Source organism: Ammodytes marinus (assembly GCF_949987685.1).
Source record: "Ammodytes marinus genome assembly, chromosome: 5".
NCBI lineage: Eukaryota > Metazoa > Chordata > Actinopteri > Uranoscopiformes > Ammodytidae > Ammodytes > Ammodytes marinus.
The window spans coordinates 23,464,972-23,485,620 of record NC_137234.1 but is presented as its reverse complement, the minus strand read 5'-3'; the positions used below and the strand labels follow the sequence as shown (position 1 = coordinate 23,485,620).

General features: G+C 41.8%; 1 protein-coding gene across 1 annotated transcript in view; it reads right to left on the bottom strand.

Annotated features, from left to right (window-relative positions):
- Window positions 1–17,931, bottom strand: part of btbd11b (BTB (POZ) domain containing 11b) — a 66,988-nt gene extending 49,057 nt beyond the window's left edge. Inside the window, exon 1 of the mRNA XM_080027405.1 lies at window positions 16,930–17,931. Within this exon, the coding sequence (XP_079883531.1) occupies window positions 16,930–17,782 (853 nt within the window). The 5' untranslated portion in view covers window positions 17,783–17,931. The remainder of the gene's footprint in view (window positions 1–16,929) is intronic.
- Window positions 17,932–20,649: the final 2,718 nt, after the last annotated feature.

Genomic DNA, 20,649 nt, shown 5'->3' with positions numbered 1-20,649 from the left:
GAAAAGAATGTGAAGCTTGCATTGTCAGGCCGGTCTCACCAGGCTATCATTGAGGCACTGTGATGTCACTCAAATACACACTACCTCACTAAAGAGTAGTTCTTGAATTGTATAAAAATGTCCTCCAAGGATAAAAGATATGCAATCCCCTCCTCAGTGAAGTTGCCTTCACATTCAGTTCAGACAGAGCTGAGAAATTTCGCTTCAACAACCGATTTGTGGTCAAGCACGACTCACTGATACATTTCATAAATGATGACTTTCAGTTGAAGAGTTGCTGCCTGCAAACAGAATATTTTCCTTCACATATTTACCGCACAGGAGAAAATGTGCCTGACTAAATCAGTGGACCAGGATCCAGTGTTTTGGCCAGGGGCTAAATCTCTCTCTCACTCCGTCGTTCTGTCAAAAAAGTTGCAAATTGGTATTTTTCAGCACTAGCACAGTGCAGGACACAGCCAGTGTTTGAAGGAAGAATTTGTTAGTTTTTGAACCAAGTTATCTTCCTCACACATTGACTCAGGATGATCTTCACCGCAGAACTCCCGCTGCCGTGGTATACAGTGCACGGTAAGCATTTGACTGCCACGCTCGAACATGACACTTCATAACTTCAGTCGGAGCAGCTCCAGCTCAACGCATGTGCTGGTGTTACGTGACGAAAGTTGACAAAGCCAAACATGAGCCACGTTATGCAGTTTCCATGGGTGGAAGAGTTGGATTTCGAGAGTTGAGCATATCTTAATGGTTCCTAAATCATGCTTAAACTCCACAGAGGCCCCGTCAGTGGTGCAGAGTGAATTCAAGACAAAACAAAGCAAAGAGCTTCATAGATCCAATACATATATGTCACGTCATTTCTCCATCAGATGAGATTTGTACAAGAAATGTCACCAATAAACTTACTTACATGCTTACAGTTTGCAGGAGTCAACTACTTTCTCTCGGAAACTGAGGAGTGAAGGCCACTAAACACAAGATGACAGCCTTCACATTCATCCTAGAGTTCTTCAAAACAGCTACGATTATTCTCCCGAGACAAGACAAGGTGACCAGAGCTGTCTCATTCTCTGAGATATAGCCGTGATGTAAATGTATGCAAAAACCCTATGGTAAACTTATTGTCAGTGCAGGCAGCAAAATACTTTGTTAAGCAAATTGGGGGGTTGTCCTCGTCAAAAAGTTTGGCTCCAAGGAGAAGATATATATTAATGATGCTGCACTTAAATGCTTCTTTATAAAAAAACATTTAAAATCACCCGGACTTATCATGAAGCTGATCAAATCCCATTACTTCAGCTGCTTTTCAAATGCCAACATTCCTTGCAAGAGAGAAAAAAAAGTCTTGTCAGCTGGAGGTGACTGAATGATTTATCTATCCCAGGTCCCTGAGCAGATCAAAACCATCCTTAGCATCTTCTCATTTGTTTCCTGCTGACAATCAGGCCTTGAGAGACCTGCCTCGTGTGAGAAGACATACATGATTTATTTGCTTGATTCTGCATCAGAAACGGGAGGACATTTCAAATCTGCGCACACAAATTTCACACCTCATGGTTCCCCAAATTTCGATTATACATGAAATGACCCTATCTGTCAAGCATCAGTCTCCGCACATCCTACTCTTAACCCTCACAAGGTGTCGTAAATAGTAAAATCGGAGTACAGGTAATTGTGTTGTTATCCCTCAAATCGGAAATCCAATATACCTTTTGCTGTAAATACATTGCATGGGCCCGGTCAGCTCTCATCCTGTTACAATGAATATGCAAATGACTTCTATCTGGTTTTGAATCTCGAGGAGTAATCCTATAGTCCGTGGAGGAAAATCAAATCCTGCCGCATTTTCAAACACCCTATCTCCTTGGCTGGTTCAAGTTAATACTATGACATTAGAGCTGCAGTCAGAATGTGTGCCTTGGGGGGCTGTGCTATCACCCGTTGTGAGGCAGGGATTAGTCAGCCTCAGAGCAGCAAGCAGAGCCGGCCCGAGGCATAAGCGAACTAAGCGGTCGCTTAGGGCCCCCGGCCGCCAGGGGGGCCCCCTAAAAAAAAAAAAAAAAAAAGAAAAATGTAGTTTGTGTGTTTGATATTAACATCATATTATGCAAATGTGAGTTATCATACAAAAAAAAGAATAAAATGTTTTGGTCTAGATAAATAATAGCCTAAAAATCACGTTCACATCCATGCACAGCGTGTATTGAGTTTATTTAAAAACAATTGGAAATGGGGCTGCCCTCAGTTGCCCATGCACTGTGTATAGTCTATAGCCTATTTCAGCCTTGTCTGTGGAAAAAAAGATACAGTAGCTGGACAACAGAGTTTTTCTGCTTCGTTCCTCTCACTGCATTTAAATGCATTCATTATATTACAGAGAAATATGTCCCGTAAAAGAAAAAGAGCTCCAAGCCCAACCCAGAGGACCCTCCATAACATTTTATTTTATATTAATATTTTTATGGAAAATCCATGTGTCCTTCTTCAATACAGTAGCTTCTAATTCATCTGACCCAGTGTCTCCGAATTATTTGTTCACACACAATTTCTCAGATTTAGCCTCTTAATTTTCCTCTCAAAGTGCACCAGATTCATGCATTTCACTTTAAAAAGGTTAAAAAAATCTCCCGGGGGGGCATACCCCCGGAACCCCCTAGGAGGGTCTGAATCTCGGCTGTCTAATATTTTCGCACAGCTGCACTGTGGAGGCACTAGCGAAAAACACTGGGTGTGTGAATGATATTTAACAAAGATCTATAGTTTCAGCAGCGCTAACATTGGGGCGGGGCCCCCTAATCATATTTCGCTTAGGGCCCCCTGAAGGCTTGGGCCGGCTCTGGCAGCAAGCAAAGTGACAGACAAGAAGGCACTTTGATTGTATTTGAATATTGCCTGCATAAGGAAATATTCCGTGTCACATTTGTATTTCTCTCTCTCTCTCTTCTGTTGAGCAATGCAGTCACTTACTGGACTGAATCTGACCTCATAATTTCATCCAATAAAGCTGAAATCAACCTAAAAAAAATCAATAGTATAACGTTAGAGTGCCTGCTCTGAACTTTGGATGATATGGTATAGCAAGAAAGAGAAGGAGAGGAGAGTCACTCTGGATGAAATGTCGACTTCTAGCCCAAATATATAAGGTCATTTCCTGAGGTTCCAACTGTTACTCCTCCCCCACCCACCCAATCCCTTCAAACTCCCTGCAGCTCTGCCCAGCTGCAGGGTCTGAAACACACACTGTGTTGTCTTTGTGATAATCTTCTAGCCCCCGCAGGGTCTCACACTAGGGTCAACATCACACGCCAGCCCCCAAGGAGACCTCTCTCTCTCTCTCTCTCTCTCTCTCTCTCTCCCTCTCTATCTTTCTCTTTCTTTCTCTTTCTGTAATTTGTATCACACAGCCAGAAGTGTTGGGACAGGACAAAGGGCAGGGTCTCCATCTCAACAACCCCAACAGCCCATTACAGAGTTGCTGCAGTCAGAGGGTATCATCACTCAGGAATACAGAATAACGTTAACAATGGTGCTCAAAGAAAAGTTTTTGGAAGGCCATAAAGTTGATGTCATTTCTGTGCAGTGAGGCTCTAGAGCACTCAATAAATAATGAGGTCATTATGCTACAGGCAGTAGTTATTAGTGCAGTGCAAGACTTACTGTATATCTCCCTATTTGGAAGCCCTGTTTGACTACTGTAATTCTAGCCTACTATCTATTTTTACAAAGATCAAGGTAGATTAAGGTGTGAATGTATTTGACATCCATCACAGGTCGCTTTCAGTAGCTATCATAGAAAGAACACCAACATAATTTTGAGCACAAACCAAACCTTTCTTCTTTTTTGGATTCTTTGGATGCTTGCCTTTCTTTGTACTGAACTGAAATATTCACATCTTTCAGGCTTTTTGTTTGGTTTTTAAAGTTTTCTTTCCTACCCGGAGCTTGCTTGTGGTGTAATCCTACACAATGTTTTTCATCTGCACTGTGCTCGGCTCTCCAAAAGTAAAGTAAAAGTTGCAAGAACACCATTTAAATGTATAACATTACAAGTAAGAGACCTGCATTTAAAATGTGTATAATAAAAGGGGTAAAATGTACTTTAGTTTTCAAAAGTAAAAACACATTTCTGATGTTTGTATGATTTATCAATAACAATCAATGATCATACCAATAATAATCCAATAATATATTACATTGTAGAATTATTGTTAGTGGTGCATTAACATGTAAGTCACATTTTTATGTTGGAGCTGGCACTGGTAATTACAATGCATTATATGCAAGAGGACCATTTGTGTATGAAAATAAATTGTTCATCTGTATAGTAATCAGTAATCATAGCTCTTATAGATAATTATAGATCATCAACATATGACAATAAAACTAAAAATATTTTTTAAAGCCAGAAGCTTGATAAAAACATCTCTTGGTGTTATGCTTAGCTGTCTTCTTTTGACCCCCCCCCCCCCCCCCCACACACACACACACACACACACACACACTCTCGCTCTATCAGTGGTCCACTGTGTTGCCTCCCTCTCTGAGCTGTTGTCATCCATCTTTTCAAGTGCATGGCCACTGTAGCAACGCAGCTTTTAGATGGCGCTTAGCCCACTTGGTCAAAGCCACTGACAGGCAAGCAAATAGACCAAATTGGATGGATGTCGCCTCCCTTGCCAACAGAGGCAAACCCTAATAGTTCACTCCGGTTCCGGACTCTCTCATCTGTCACACACACAAACTCAGAAACAAAATGTTCAGCATCTTGTTTTCAAGCTCTCAGTCCCAATGTTTTTCACCTTGTTTTCATATCCTGCCTTCCTTCTGCATTTCGTCCTCTCCTTCTCTCTTGATAACTGTGTGTGTGTCTGTGTGTGTGTGTGATTGCTCCGTGGGAGTGCATGTCATGAGGGCTTGAATTTATCATTCCATTCACTGTGTATGTTCTGCAGGTGTGCAAAAGGTTACAATAGCAGAAATCGTTTTTGCAATCACAATCAGTCATCATCGCCTGGAGACAATCAATAATTTACTGTATATCCTGGATGAGGAATGAGTCGTCAATTTGTGTCGGTGTGCTTCATTTCGCTACTCTCTGGTGGTCTTGTTAAAGATAAAACCAGTGGCGCAATTTGTGAAGGAATCTCTTTTCAACACAGATATAAAGATCTGATAAAAAATCTGATCAAGGCATTAACAACACAGTAAATACCGTTTTTCTATAGATTGCCTCCTTCAGCATGGATTGAGATAACCTTGTGTAAACTGGTTTAGTCTAGTCTCAGGATCCCAGGAGAAAACGGGTGCCTACAGGTACAAAAACTATTGTGAACAAGAGAGTATATCACTTTCATGGGGAGGGTGGGGGGACTACAAACAGCAGTGCCTCAAAAATGATTAAATTCCATATTTGTCAACAAACAATATTCATGCTTCATGCATTTTTCATCGGGTTTGGAGATTATCTGAAAAGGGACAGCCCTTCCTCACAGCATGCTGTAAATCATCCTCCCAGTGCTCTTCCTGTCTGTGAGTGAGACTGAGTGGATCAGAGTCTATGCTGTCGTACTGATGCAACATGACTCCAGGTATAAAACCGACAGACACACCTGTCTCACCAGCAGTGTGTCATCCTCTCTGCCCCCCGCTGTCCTGTGAGTCAGAGGGAACTGTGAACCTGTGTCAGTCCAAAGAAAGACATTGACTAAAATCAAAGAACAGTCACAGAAAAGTAATAAAAAGGCTGACACATTTCTAGCAGCCTTTAATCACTATTGTGCTATGGCAGTGGTGTGGGTGATTCCCAGAAATTAGCTTTGGTTATTAAAAATCTCCCCCCCCCCCCCCCGTAGAATTAAGGGTAAACAAACATAGCTGTTGAAGTCAGCAATTCTGGAGAAAGGTTCTTGTCAAAATCACTTTTCCACCGTCAACTACCTGTCCGTATTATGTGCGCTGAAAAAAATAATCCATTGTTAATACACAGCATTGGCTCAGTAGACGGGCACGTCTATACGGTGGGCCCCTTTGCATGTCTGATATTAAGCTTCTATCAAACATAAGACAAGCAAACAGACAATCCCACACTGAAAAGTTATTTCAAAAGCAATCACTTGATATGATTACTGGTTACCTGGTAAATTACTGAGTTACATGTTACTGCCAGACACTGGCTGTGACCCACTGAAATATGTTTAGTTTCACATCTGTGATTGTGCGTCTGACAAAACCGGGAATATAGTTTCCCAAAGTTACCGTAAATTGTATAGAGTATGCAGTGACATATGAGTAAATTTCTGCAAAGACATATTTATCCTTTGGGTTTAAGGTACAATACACTGCTTTGGCCTGAAATAACAAAATATACGGTGAAATTAGTGTTTTCTCTGAAATAGATAAGGGCAGAAGTTGTATTTGCTGCCTGCATCTGTCTTTTCACAGTGTGGTTGTTATTCTGCCAGTCTCTGATCCACTTATAGAATGAAATGGGAGTAAAGCAGGAACCGGCATATGCTAGTAATAAAAAATGTCACGAACAAAATAGACATATACCTTCTCCTGTGGTAATCTGTACCACATGCCGCGTCAGTTCAGCTGGGGGTTGAGCAAACTCACTCAGTCAGAGTTAAAGATTGAGAGGACGTCCAACGTTCAGCTGTTTAAGTAAAGCATTCGACAAAAGATGTTTGGCACTGCTTAATGTGGCCTTACTGTAATGTAAAAATGTTGATGGATACTCAAGTAAAGTCTCAGTTTCTGGCACTTTTGTCATTAACTTTCTCTCACATCACCCACTCAATATGCCACACCCATTGCAGTACAAACTAATGTTACAGATTTTCATTAGATCTGGAGGCGGATCTGTCATGGTTCAGACATGTGTCCGTCTACAGCGCGCAGTCTCCCCAGTGGGGGCCTCACACGTCAGGATTGACAGAACTATTAGAGCACTGCCAGACATGTAGGACAGGACAAGGTTACCCCAGCTCGCCACTTACTCTACACACCAACGCAGCGGCAGAAAGTGAACAGATAATATCTGCGCTATAAGAGAAATCTGGACTTGACGCAGACGGGAGAAAATGAAAGAGCAGGACTGAGAGAATGAGAAAAGAGATCAGCAGAAATGAGACGGAAGGGCAAAGACAGTGAGGGGTGTGTAGAGGAGAGACACATACATAAAATACATCCATTTACTCACATCTTGATTGCTCTTATTTAAAACCTTCTGGCTGCGTTTTCCAGGTCACGAGGAATGATTGGGGCAACTGCACAGTGGAAAATAGAAAGAGCAATGACGTATTCACTTTAATCAAAGATGCATACAGTATATATATGCAATGGCACACACAGTCCGAAGGTCAGCGCTCTGAGTTCTCGGGGGAAGTAATGGGACACCGGTCCATTCGAACATAATCAGTAGTGCATCAGCAGATTCAATGCCTCCTGAAATGCTACTAAGCCTTTCATCATGTCGTTCCACTGTTCACAAGCAAGCAAGCCTATCTTTTTCAAAGACAACAAGTCAAGTGACAGAGCCAACTGAAAACACTAAAGCACAACCTTATGTGACTGAATATACTGTGTGTATACTGAATGCTAAATGCTTCCTGGATGGACAAATATATTGACAGCATTGCAGCCACAAGACGAGTTCTGAGGAAGGGATGCGACTCCTTGAATTTGTCTCAACAAGAAAAACTGGCTCCCTTGGTGGTTACTGTCACTATCACCTTTCTTAACAATCCCTGCACCTGCAAGTTAATAAAACAAGTTCAGGCACATCCAAGGGATTGCTGAATGGCCTTCTGGGATATGTTGGAAAACAGTTACTAAATTACTGCAGATGCGACTGCAGACTTAGAGGAAGTGGTATACAGTTGGTCTGACGTATCAATGTCTAGCAATTTTCAAGAAAAAAAGAACATCTCAGATTCTCAAAGCCAACACTTCATTCTGACTCCAAACCGCCGAGCAAATCTTGTATAGGATTCCGTAATGACACTATAGACGGCAGCAGTGATGAGCGCAAACCAGATTATATATCCATATACCCAAGGATAATTACGTCCTGCAGAGAAAGTATGTGTTTATGCCACGGTATGGCTGGCATGTCAGAAGCAGAGTGTGTTTATTTCTGTCACGTGAACGATATCTGCTCTGTGTTTATACAGCTGATGGCTCGATATTGGTCGTGTGCAGGGAGAGGAAACACGCATGAAGTGGTTTATGGAAGACTGAAATAACAGAGCTCACCACGGAAATCCCAGACATGTTTGCACCCCAATGGCTTACTGTATCATAGCCATGGATTAACGAAAACGGCAGGAGAGTTTAAAACCGGCAGCTCCGAGGGTTTATAAGCGCAAATTTTCTTCACCTTGGCTAATCTTCTGTCAAAGGGATATGGAGACCTACATGAGAAGATAAATATCACTCTTATTTCTGTATGTTAAATATTAAACTACGGTTAGCTTAGTTTAACCTATAGAAACAGCTAGCTTGGCTCTGTCCGAAGGTAGCAAAATTCACCAACCAGCTCACTGATTGTTATATCTTGTTTGTCTCATCTGGTTGCCTGGCAACACATTAGGGACAACAACATCAATAACTAATAGGTTAATTAGAAAGCTTTGGAGGTGTTTTTTGCTACATTTGGATGAAACCAAGTTACCCGTCTTTATCCAAAGATTAGGTAAGTGTCTCCTGGCTGTAGCTCTTTACTTAAAAGGTATAGTCGTCAATTCAGTCAAAGTCAGTGAATATCTCTTCACCAGCCACTACCTGTCCATACTGAGTGTAAGCTGAAAAAAGGTCCAATGTTTACACACAGCGCTGGCTCTGTAAACCAAGGGAGCCGGACCAAGCCCGTAAACACTTCTCCAACCAATCAGATACAGCCAGGCAGCGTTAGTAACAACAATGCTATTGGACAGGTAGTGACGACAGCGAGCAGAGCATCTTAAGGAGCATGAAGGGAGGGGTTGTATTTGGTTTTGTGGTCAATTTAAATATCAATAAGCTTTCTCTGGGATGGCAGACTCCACATACAGAAGTGAGAATGGTGTCAAAATAATGCAGATTTTCTCAACATTTCAGAATAAAACTGAATATTATCTTCAGTTTTCACAGTCAGTGATCCACAATGTGTGAGATACTGAAGCCGAAGCACGTTGTACAAAAAGTACAATGCACCTCAAAGAACTCATCTAAGCCGTTATTCAATAGGTCCCAATTTGTGCACTGGGCAGATAAGAGCTCTTCCAGCTGTCTGGCTCTGTGTGCTGCTGGAGTGATGGTCGATTTGGCCAAATGATGCGATCTGATGATTTACCACACATGCCCGGAAGAGGCTAACCATCACTGCAGGTGGTTTTCTCCCAATTAATAAACTAATGAGCAACGTATTAGTGGTCTCATCTTTGTGTTACTGTGAATAAACAACAACAGGTGGGATGATGAAGGTCATAACTGAACTAGCCATGGTGCAGCTTGAGACCGCCGTTGATGGCTACTGTATTAGACGGCACTGCAAGTGGTCGCTGGAAAGCTGCTTTGTTCACAACAACACACATTTGGTTCACAGTTCATCAACTGTGGATCCAAAAGTATCCCGACGTGTCCTGACATGCAGCTTTCTATACACGACGTATCACTTTTCTGATGGTGACAAGACAATCTCTTTCTCAGCTCACATCAAAGAGGAAAGTAAAGAAGCTTACAGGTATCTCCTTCATAATTTCAAATCAGACTGTTATTTAAGCTGTATCGTTTCCCTCTATACTGCAATAAGAATTTGAAACTGGAAAAAAAGAAAAGGGTAAGATAGTGATGCTTCACCTAACTAATCCACTTGCTGGTACTTGTTTGCCCAGAGTTTTTCTTGCTATAATAAGAAGTGCGTGCTGCTTGTCTGGCTCTCATCCGTCACCCACAGCTTCCTTTATGGACTTTCCTGTTTTGATCCGTGCCATCTGTGCCTCTTTCTCTCCCTCTGCTTTTCTTCCAAAGTCGACATCATGAAAAATTCCTTCTTAACCACGACTTCACTGGATTTGGCTCCACAGTGCAGAGATATTGTTCAACTATTCTGGTCTAGCATTGGTATATTGTCATTGTCAACCAAAGAGCCCATGATTCAGAACACTGAGAAAGGTGCAGGTGATTTCGCTACCAGTGCATTTGGAAAACCGGGGGAAATAAATCCCTCCGAACCGCAGAAATAAGGGGGCTATGGGCTCCCTCGATAATGTCAACTAGAGATAAAAAAATACTGAGAGTAAATAGGAAGCCAAACTAATTATGCAGGGGGACTTTTAAGCAATACTGTAAGTGCACACTTTCTTGGTCGACATTGTTAGGACTATAATGGGATTAATCTAATTTCGGTGTTAAAGGCCAAGCATGAAAATGAAATAAAAAGCTACAAAATGTGTCTGCAGCAGCCCATGCAATATTATGTCAAATTATATCACAGAATGGTGCTGTGTTTAAAAAAATTAAGGATAGTTCAGTAGTTTTGAAGTGGGGTTGTATGAGGTACTTATACATAGTTAGTGTGAAATGAAATCTTATGGAGATGGCGGTCAGCACAGTCACTTTAAGGAGTTAGGGGCAGACGTGACTGTAGCAGAAGTCAGCATTGTACTGTTACAGACCGGGCCAAAAGAAAAAAAAATTCTCCACATATATAAATGCTTATCTAAAACCTATATGTCCATTCAATTGTACTCTAAACTAAAAAAATTCCCACAGCTTTGGTTTGCAGCCAGACCGCCATTTATTTTTGTTTTCTTGTGTCTCTTATCCAATAATCCGCAGGAGCTCTGAGTCGAGAGGCTGATCGGCGGAATGATACGTAATAAAACGGGCGTCTGGCGGAAAAAATAAAGCTGAGGAAAAAAATCTCAGTTTAGAGTACAATTGCACCAGTATTGAGGTTTTAGGTTAGCACTTATATATGTGGCGAAAAAACTTTTTCCTTCTGGTCCCCTCTGCAACAGTACAATACTGACAGTAGGCCTACTGCTAGAGCGACATCTCCTCTAAACTCCTACAATGATCGCCATCTACATAAGGTAACACACTAACTTTGCTGAAAGCTGGGATGGAGAATTTGGGGAGAAAATAGCAGTTGGGATAGAGATTTGAACAGTTGACAGTCTCAACAGCCAATAAGAACAGAGAATCAGATATTTTTTTTTGAGCCTCGCTGTGATTGGTCAAAGTGTACCGCTCATGTTAATTTTGACCAATCAGAAATCACATACCCCACCTTTAAGTACCTAAGACAACCCAACTATTCAAAATACTGAACTATCCCTTTAAGCCTTGAAGAGATGTTCATAAATATTGGTTAAATGGACCACAAATTGCAATGTTCTCCTATTTTTCTTAAAAAACTGCAAGGGATGACAACTGAAAGGACCATGAGCAGCAGGATGGTAATTCTCTTCTTTTGTATGACTTTTAATTTATGTTGAATGGCTCCAATCACACGCATGCAGTGGCTGACTGATATAGAGCTAAATGCCACCAGTTGCCTATATTAACACACTCACAGCAGTGACTGGCACTGTGCCACTCAAACCTTATGAAATATCCTCTCAGGTGCCTGAGAAAGGATGGTTACAGGTGAAAAAAGACACCACATTTATCTATTTGCCAGCTGGATGCAGAATTAACTGCATTCCACCACCTGTCTCCCTTTAATCAACTGAAGTTAACCTGGCCGGAGCAACCCCCTCCCCCCTCCCTCACCGTACCAGACTCCATGTCACATCAACAGAATTCCTCATTCCCCTCCCAAAGTCCCAATTAATACCAGATCTGCTCCTGGGCCCTGCATGCATCTGTGGGTGTGTGTGTGTGTGTGTGGGACAGTTTCTATGTATACAAGTCTGAGTTTATGTTGCTGCTTTAAGGCTATCTCCCTCCCGGATAAATGGGGACTGGTCTCCCCCAGTACAGAGTGGTACCGCTTCACACTGCAGTCATTCCTGTCTGTCTGCCTTCCCCAAAGCATGTGTGCACCAGGCACCGACCTCACACTGCAAAACCAACTGTTGGATAAGGAACATAGGGCCTGTGAATGCAATGGGACCTGCACTCCCTCGCCCCTATGAGACATAACAAAAACAGCACAAGGTTGTTTCGTTGCAGTATTAATAGTATACACGACGTACCCTCAACAATTGTCAATTTGTTCTGGTTTCACAAGTCCATGTCTGGGAAATTTACAAAAGTAAGGCCTCACAAGTGTGGGGTCAATTAGATCATAATCTGCTGAAAGAACATCACGGGAAACCCCAACCGCACTTCAAACTGTAATGGTTGTATGGTTTTCCAGGGGATGTGCTGTAATTTACTTTTTTTCTGTCGTTGAGTGGACTTTGACAAGACTCAAGAAAGGTTTGCACTTTGTGCTGCCATTGTGAAAAGCCTGTTTTCCAGGCAAGAAAAGTGAAGAGAGAACAATGCTACAGAGCAGCATGCCCTGTTGTCCAAAAAACCTCAAATTACCCCTCAACAGGGTTATATTTCATATGCTACCGGCAACAGCTCTACGAAGAGGCAAGTTGTGGCAGCATTCAATTCCTACTGAGGCTGCTGTTGGTAGAGAAGCTTTGGCTGCTATATGATGGATCGCCCTCTGTATGATAGTTGAATGTCAAAGCAACATGTTAAGTCCACAAAGAAATCCCTGCTTCTTCATTCCGTGCGGAAGCAGAGAACGGCCTTGATTGCAATCATCTTGTGATGATCTTATCTTGTGATAACTGATTAATTAACCTTGGAAGAAAACAAAAAAAAGTTTTCCCAAGATCACAAGATGACAAACATAAGAGGAAATGGCCCTTTGTGAAAATAGTCGTTGGATTTTTTTTAAATCACAAGATAAATAATTCATTCAGGAATGACACATAAAAAACATGATTATTTTCACCATGTCTTTTGATAATGTTATCATGACATAAAATGTCAGAAACAGCCATACTAGACTCATCACAACAATTGGAGACTTTAGGTCGCGCTAAAGCCTTGTCGATCCATGAGATGGTAATCGCTAAACAAATTATTCTTAATGTTTGGAATAAGGAGATATCCCCCTGCTTCGATATGCCACTCATGGAGTTCTCCAGCACACTATATATGGAGAAAATCCGTTATGAGATCTGAGGAAAATTAGAAACATTTAAACAGATATGGCAGCCTTTCCTCAACCATATAGAAGCGCTGTAGTGACCTTTGTGACACCCTTTTGACTTTTAATGTTTTGCTTAACATTTACCCTTAATTTTAAAAAATAACTTTTAAGTACAGTACGCCATGTTAGTTGTTTATTTTGTTTGTCTTTTGTTTGTCTGTTCACTTTTTCTGTTGTGTGTTTGTGTTCTTTAAAACGTTTTTTTTAAATAAAGTATTTTTTTTAAAGAACATTAGAAAAGACTCCATATACTTTAAAGACACAGATAATTTCAAGTTAGATAAACACAAAACATATAATGATTAAAACTACATTTAACAAATCCAGATGACAAACTAACTGCACTGGAAAATATCTCACCATCAAGCCATGCATGTTTAGCCACATGTTCATGGGGCCTGCAATTTCAAGGTAAATTACCTACACTTGTTTTGAAATTACATTAGGGTGAAATGTCCCTTTAAATCTTTCAACCAAACCAGCTCTGCCCAGACATGAAAGTCATCTCAAACCTAAAGCGTGATCAGGACCTCTTCCTCCGGGTGGTACATATCCCAGGGCAAGGGATATCACGTTCCCCTAGACATTTTCTGTGACATGCACACATCTTTAAGAAAATCAAAAGATCATTGTGTTCCTGGGTCTCGTGGGAGCCATAAGAAATATCCCACCATATAGAGCAGTTTCCAGTCCTGACAGGATACCACAGTTGAAGAAGGGAAACCCAACACCCACCTGCAAATAACACTGAGTCAGACATGATGAGAGGAGCCCCTGACACCTTGATGGATGAGAGTGAATGTGTGCGAGTGAGTATATGTGTGTTGGGCTTGTGTGTGGGAGGCCCACCATATGCTGGATGTGCAAATGCAGAACTGTGAGGTGCAGTAGGTGAGAACAGACATTATAGCGTATAGGGTAATTATGAATCCTGTGTTGAGAACTGACATATGTATTCATGAAACAATGAAGAACAAGCTTATGCCCCCTTCTTAGTATACAAAGAAATAAATCCACACACAGCAATATATAACATCCAGTATACAGTACACATGTGCCTAAAACTAAAGAGCATCTTGTAACTGCTTTTCTATTATTGACCATGCTGGCTCGAGTTGTATAATTACCATACAGTATATGAGAGTGGCATCAATCTTGGCATCTAACACGCGGTGAGAAAGTATTTCTCAAAATGTCAAAGTATTGCTTTACTTGGGAAAAGGACCCCCGAAATGACTTAACTCATTACTAAGGTTCCTAAGAAAAGCTAAAAAGTTAAAAAGGAGAACACCCAACGGAATCACTGCCTTATTGAATTTGTGACAGCACAAAAAAGGTTATCAGCGTTGGTGGAAGAGATGCAATAAAGACATTCATAAAGGCCTCCTGACAAAGCTGGCGTACCAGTGTTAGCATAATATGGAAAAATCACCTCAATTACTTCCACTTGGCAGAGAGAGACGGCGAGAATGGATTGAGCGATACTGGGGTTCAATTTGGCAGGCGGTGGCTCGGTTAAGGTCAAAACACAGAGGACAGAATATTCTATTCTATGGAACTCATTTGCTCAACCAGCCATCCTCTGATGCCAAAAGATGTGTTCATCCAAAAAAAAAAAAAGGTAGATCTATGCTGATTCGCTTCTTTAATTGATTAATTTCTTGCCGCATTGGGACAGGAAAGAAGAACAAGCTGCACACACAATACTGACATGTTTACCTTTTAAGTTGATATGGCTAACGTGTTAGCATAAAGTTTACCATTTACACTTCTAAGGGATAGGGAGCAACATTATCAATCATTCTGTATTCATGTTTCTGGCCATCTGACGAATGTTCAGCATTCACTCTCCTCTTTGTTCAGTGTAGGTCCGTGTCTGGTATGGGTAAGTAGTGTACAATCAGACAGCAGTGAAACTGAACCAAAGCAAGAATGTATGCCTGAGAAACAAAAAAAAATTGTAAAACTAAACAATAACGCTCATATGATGGTTCACTTGATGCACTGTTATTATGAAAAAAAAATTTGACTTTAGCCTCTTTCACATTCAATTCCATGAAACGTATTACTACCTAATGAACCCGAGAATACTGAACAACACCAGGGACTTCATGCATTACGCCACCTTTCTAGCCTTTGGCATTACATCAATATTCCACATGCTCCAGATGTTTCTCTAGCATCTCATCCTATTCACCGATCCAATGCACCACTGAGCACGCAGCACACCTCTTCTACAGCTGGAGCCTCCCTGCATGCCAAGTAGCCTGAGTTTGCAGAGGAACTGACCGAGTATTGACAGTCAGTTCTGTACAGTATGTGCTCGTAGTGTAAACTCTGATGTTATTTTGCAGTCTCTTTGAATGTGTCAAGACATACAGCAATACAGTGATACTTTATGTTTGCATTGCTACAAATGAAAGTACAGTTCTTCTGATGCATCTGATGCCCAGCAATTGTATGCTGTATTAAGCAGCAATGGATGTAGGTAGTAAACCAAATGACATTTACAAAAGCTTTCACTGTGTCTTTAAAACAAAGAAGAACAGTGAAATAAAGTGCTCTTGTTCTGATACCAGGCTTCCGTTGGTGATTCACCAATACATTCTCTCTAGGTTTCTCCCTCTGTATGCCTGCCTATCTGTCTCTCTTTCTCTCCCTCACTCTATAACTCAGTTTTATTCACATCACTCTGCATAATGCATGATAGCACATAGGTCCCCCAAGGCCTTTCATTACGTAAACCTGTTGCAAGAGGAGCCACAGCAGCACTTTTACAACATCCATCAAAACAGGGGAAAGCATGTGGTAGAGTGGTTTGTGATGTATTGCTGTTTAAGCTGCGGCGAAGTCTGAATACAAGTACACTTACTTTCAAAGCACATAGTTCATACATACACCAAAAAACTATTTCTTAACACTTGGAAAGCCAATGTGACAACTATACCAGGGAGGTAATGTGTGCACCACAATCAGCAAATGTAGTGAGGAATGAAAGACCTCAATCCTCTTTGGGAGAAAAGAATAAAACTCGCCTCTGCAGGGCATCTGGGAAACCGACAGGGAGAGCCCCTTTCACTGAAAGCTCTCAAAGGGAGGCATTAAGCCTGCGGATATCAAGGCCGGCCACTTCATCATGTTGTGCATTAACAAAACAGCCACATGCTATATAGGAAGGATATCAGAGAAAAGCATCTGCAATTGAACACTGCACAGAAAGGGAAGAAGAAAGCTGGCCTTAAGAGGACCAGTCTCTCTCTCGCTCCCATCCTGGTCTACTCATGCAGTCCTTACCTGCCTGCAGCTTGTGCAGCTCCCTTGCACTCTGTGAGCAGGACTATTTGAGCAGCAACAACAAAAAAATAAGCTCTTTAACTGATATCTTTGAGCTAAAGTTCACACAGTTTTACTGCAAGAGAGGGATTGTCATGTAACCTTTTCAGAGGGACTTTTTTAAGTATAACCCATAGTGCTCATACAACTTGTTTGGATCAACAGTATCAAGTACCCTATTATAATGTGTGGTTGTTTGAAGTAAATCCAACGAGCAAGCCTTTACCTTGTCATACTCCTGTAAACATGTAGCCTATACTGTGATATCAGAGGGGAGACTTTCCACGTGACAAATTACACATGGGGATTTCAAATCTGAGTATGTGCGGTATAAGGATATGAAGTGGAGAAGGACACTGTCGCATGGACTTACAGTATTCATAACTCACCGCTTGCACTCTTCCCACAGATCAGGTGTTGCCAGGGCAGCAGAGACCCCCAGATCTCTGCGTCACCATTGACGGCCCGCTCCAGGGTCTCCACAGTGAACTTGGGGATCCCGTTATCCCGCTCCAGCAGCGCACTGCGCAGCACCCGCGCGTAAACCTCGCGGAAGAGGCTCTCCATGCACGCGGCCAGGTAGATCGCAGCGTGCTCGTGGATCCTTACCGCGACCCTGCTGTCGACCATCCACCTGAAGAACTTCCCCACGTTGAAGGTGAGTCCGCAGCGCACCGACTTACCGCGGCTGAACTTGTCCTCCTCCGTGCTCATGTTGTACAGGGACAAGGCACCAAGGGCCGAGCTCATGCAGTTCATGGAGACGGTCCACGTCAGGACGCTCTTTATGGCACTTTGGATCTCATATTTGGTGCACTTGGCGTAACGCAAACTCAAGCGCTGCGCCTCCTTGGCGACCCTGACCAGGGCCCGGCTGACCAGCACCGAGAGCCTGAGCAGGACGTCCTGCGGGGGGGTCGGTAGGCTCATCTCCTCGCCCCTGCCCAGCACGCTCACCACTTCCCCGAGGATCCACGGCACATCCTCAAGCTCCGGTAGTTTAGCGCACTGCCCGGTGCTCTCCAGGATCTCGGCGTCTTCGACCAGGACTGTGTTAACAGTGTCCAGACTGTTCTGGCGACTGTGCATCGAGTCGGTTAATTGCCAGTGATTCCCCCCATGCGCCTCTGAGTAGCACAGCGACGCACTGGATGATCTAAAGGAGTCGGCGGCTCCACCATAACCCGAGTCTAGCGTCAAATCCTCCAGGGTCCTCGCTGCTGACTTGCTACTCCTTGCCATAACTGCACCTCATGCTGTAAAAAAGAGGTATCGGGAAAAGTGTAGGAAAATATCCAAGGAGTTTGGATACGCACGCGCCGTGCACGAGCTCCGCTGAAAAATTATTCAGTTTCTTAAAGAAAGTCCATCCAAGGCTGCAAAGTTAAAGAGTAGTATGTCACTCCAGTGCATCAACAGTCACACTGTGCTGTAGCAGCGCAATGCCTGTCAGATGGAGGCGGGGCCGTGGAGAACACCCTCAGTCTCAACCAATTGACTATCGGGAGAAAGCAGCAACGAGCTTTAATTGGGTCGCTTAAAAGTCACTGATGGAGCCCATGATTCGACTTTATAATAAAAATGCCACTTAAAAATTAAGCACGGCGCTTGTGTTATTGACTATGGCCAACTTGTGGGACAACTTAGTTTCTTAAAACTTTGGAATAGCGTTAATGAAGCAATCCAGTCAAATGCTTTGTGTAAAAGTAAACTGTAAAAGACAGAAATTGCTTTAACTAATAAATTACGTTCTAAAGAAAAATCTGCTTTTATATCACTATGTTTAAAGGACAAGTCCTCCAGAGGATGTTCAGATATTTTCTGAGGGCCCAAGTCTGCTCGTAACATGACTCAAGACCATTAATAATAGATTGAATGCATAATGAATCCTCCTCTGTTCCTCGGGAGGAGATTTCATTGATGAGATCTGAATTACTTTCAAGGTCATTTGCTGGGATCACTCACAGGGTCTATCCAAGCCATTTCGTTTTTTTCCACCCTAAAATCGTGGCATCTAGTCCACCTTAAATGAAAGCCATGCTGGACAGATGTGCAAGTGCAATTTGAAAGGTGGTAGAGATATTCGGTATTCTCAAACAGCGGGAGGTACATGTTTTAAGTTAAATTTACTGGAAATAACTGCATTCTTTCTATGATACTGACCAAACCAGTGCACCGCCAATTACTGTAAAAGTGGAGGAAATAATCTAAACTGATAAAAAAATAACTAAAAAACAATGACTTCATGAACTGGAGATGGCTCACAGTTCTGTGTGGCTGCATCTGAGATGCACTGACATTGTAGCTTCTGTAGTTGACAGTCGGTTGGACATCTTCATGGTGCAACAGTGAACCCTGCTGTTGTGCAATCAAACCTCTGTTTATTTTTTTATTTTTTTAATTTTGCAAAAATGCTTGAATTGCTTTGTGATACAGAAATTCTATGACAATTGTGTCTGTTGTATTTTACTGGGGTTAGACTTTTTTCATTGACATGTCACAAGTGGGAAAAGGTGTACATTGTAAATTAAATGATGACAGAATTCCATCTATTGAAACTTGAATAACACAGAGCTACTGTTAATGCTTTTAGTAACACCCGCGATTCCACTATGACAAGTCAAAATGAGTAGTGTGTCCCATATCTCAATAGATGGGGAAAAAAGACAAACTGTTAAGATTCTGAAGGTCACAAATCGGGGGGGGGGGGGGCAGTGCAGTATGAACATGATTCTCCCAAATCAACTTATAAAGATCATAAATGTTTAGACTCTCTCTGAAAGGTGCAAACACTACATACCTTACTGCAAAGTCTATACAGCAGAGAAAAGGGTGTAGTGCGGATTGTGGAGCTCCATATCCATGAGAAATCAGGCAGATGGTGAAGGCTGACTTGGACAAGATGGATGAGCCAGGTTACCTCATGTTCTCTTCGACCTGCATTGCCACACAATGTGGGAGACTGTCACACACATAACCAAATAATTTTTATTTGTATAGCCCTATATCACACATAGACATTTGCCTCAGTGGGCTTTACATTCAATACAATATGACACCCTGCCCTTACACCCTTAGCTCGGCTGACAAAAAACTCCCAGTAAAAAATCCTTTACCGGGAATAAAAAAAATTGAGAAAGCTCAGGGAGAGTCGACAGAGTAAGGGATCCCTCTCCCAGGACGGACATACTGCAATAGATGGCATAAGTAGAGAAAATTCACGAAGGAGTTTGATCATTGAACAGATGTTTACATGGTAACACTAAAGTAATATGAAATCGGGGCTGTCTCCTTTTCACTGTTTTTTTTAATTTATCCTTTCATTTTGGAACAGTGGGGGGGGGGGGGGGGGGATAAGGGAAACCTGGCCTTATAACAGTAATTTGATTTTACTCATATTACACCCATTCATTGCTCCGAGAGCTACATACTTAGTGGCAGAAAAGAAGGCTGTGATGCTGGGCACTTTCGGTTCTTGGAGGATTAATTATTGTGCAAATGAAAGTAGCTAAATTGGGTTATAAAACTCCTTGAAGGTCTTTTGTAGTCCTACGATAATTGAATATCATAATTAAATGTCTGTGTTGAGTGCTTATTAGCCGTTCCAGCCAAGGGACTGTCTAATTCAAATTAGAAGGAGTAGCATGTCAGATGAAAAAAGGTGATTTTGTAGCAAAGGCTTTATAGTTTAAACCCATAAAGCACAAACCAAGTACAGCCCCGCAAATGTCCATCTATCTATCTATCTATCTATCTATCTATCTATCTATCTATCTATCTATCTATCTATCTATCTATCTATCTATCTATACATCTATCTATCTATCGCACTCTTTGTCATAGTCAGTCATTGCGGCTTTAATCAAAGCAAATACAAACTTTGAAAAGAATAAAGACAAATAAATATTGTTTATGTTGAGAAAACATTAAGTGAAGTTTAAAAATAAAATAATTTAAAAAAGAGTACATTTTTAGTTTTGTATTGATGGTAGGCTATTGATACAGTAGCTTTGAAAAAGAGAACCTGGGTATGACTGCCATCTAGAGTCCACTAGCAAAACCACACTTGCATGCTTTCTGTAGTGTAGGCCATTGTTCACGATTGTTTC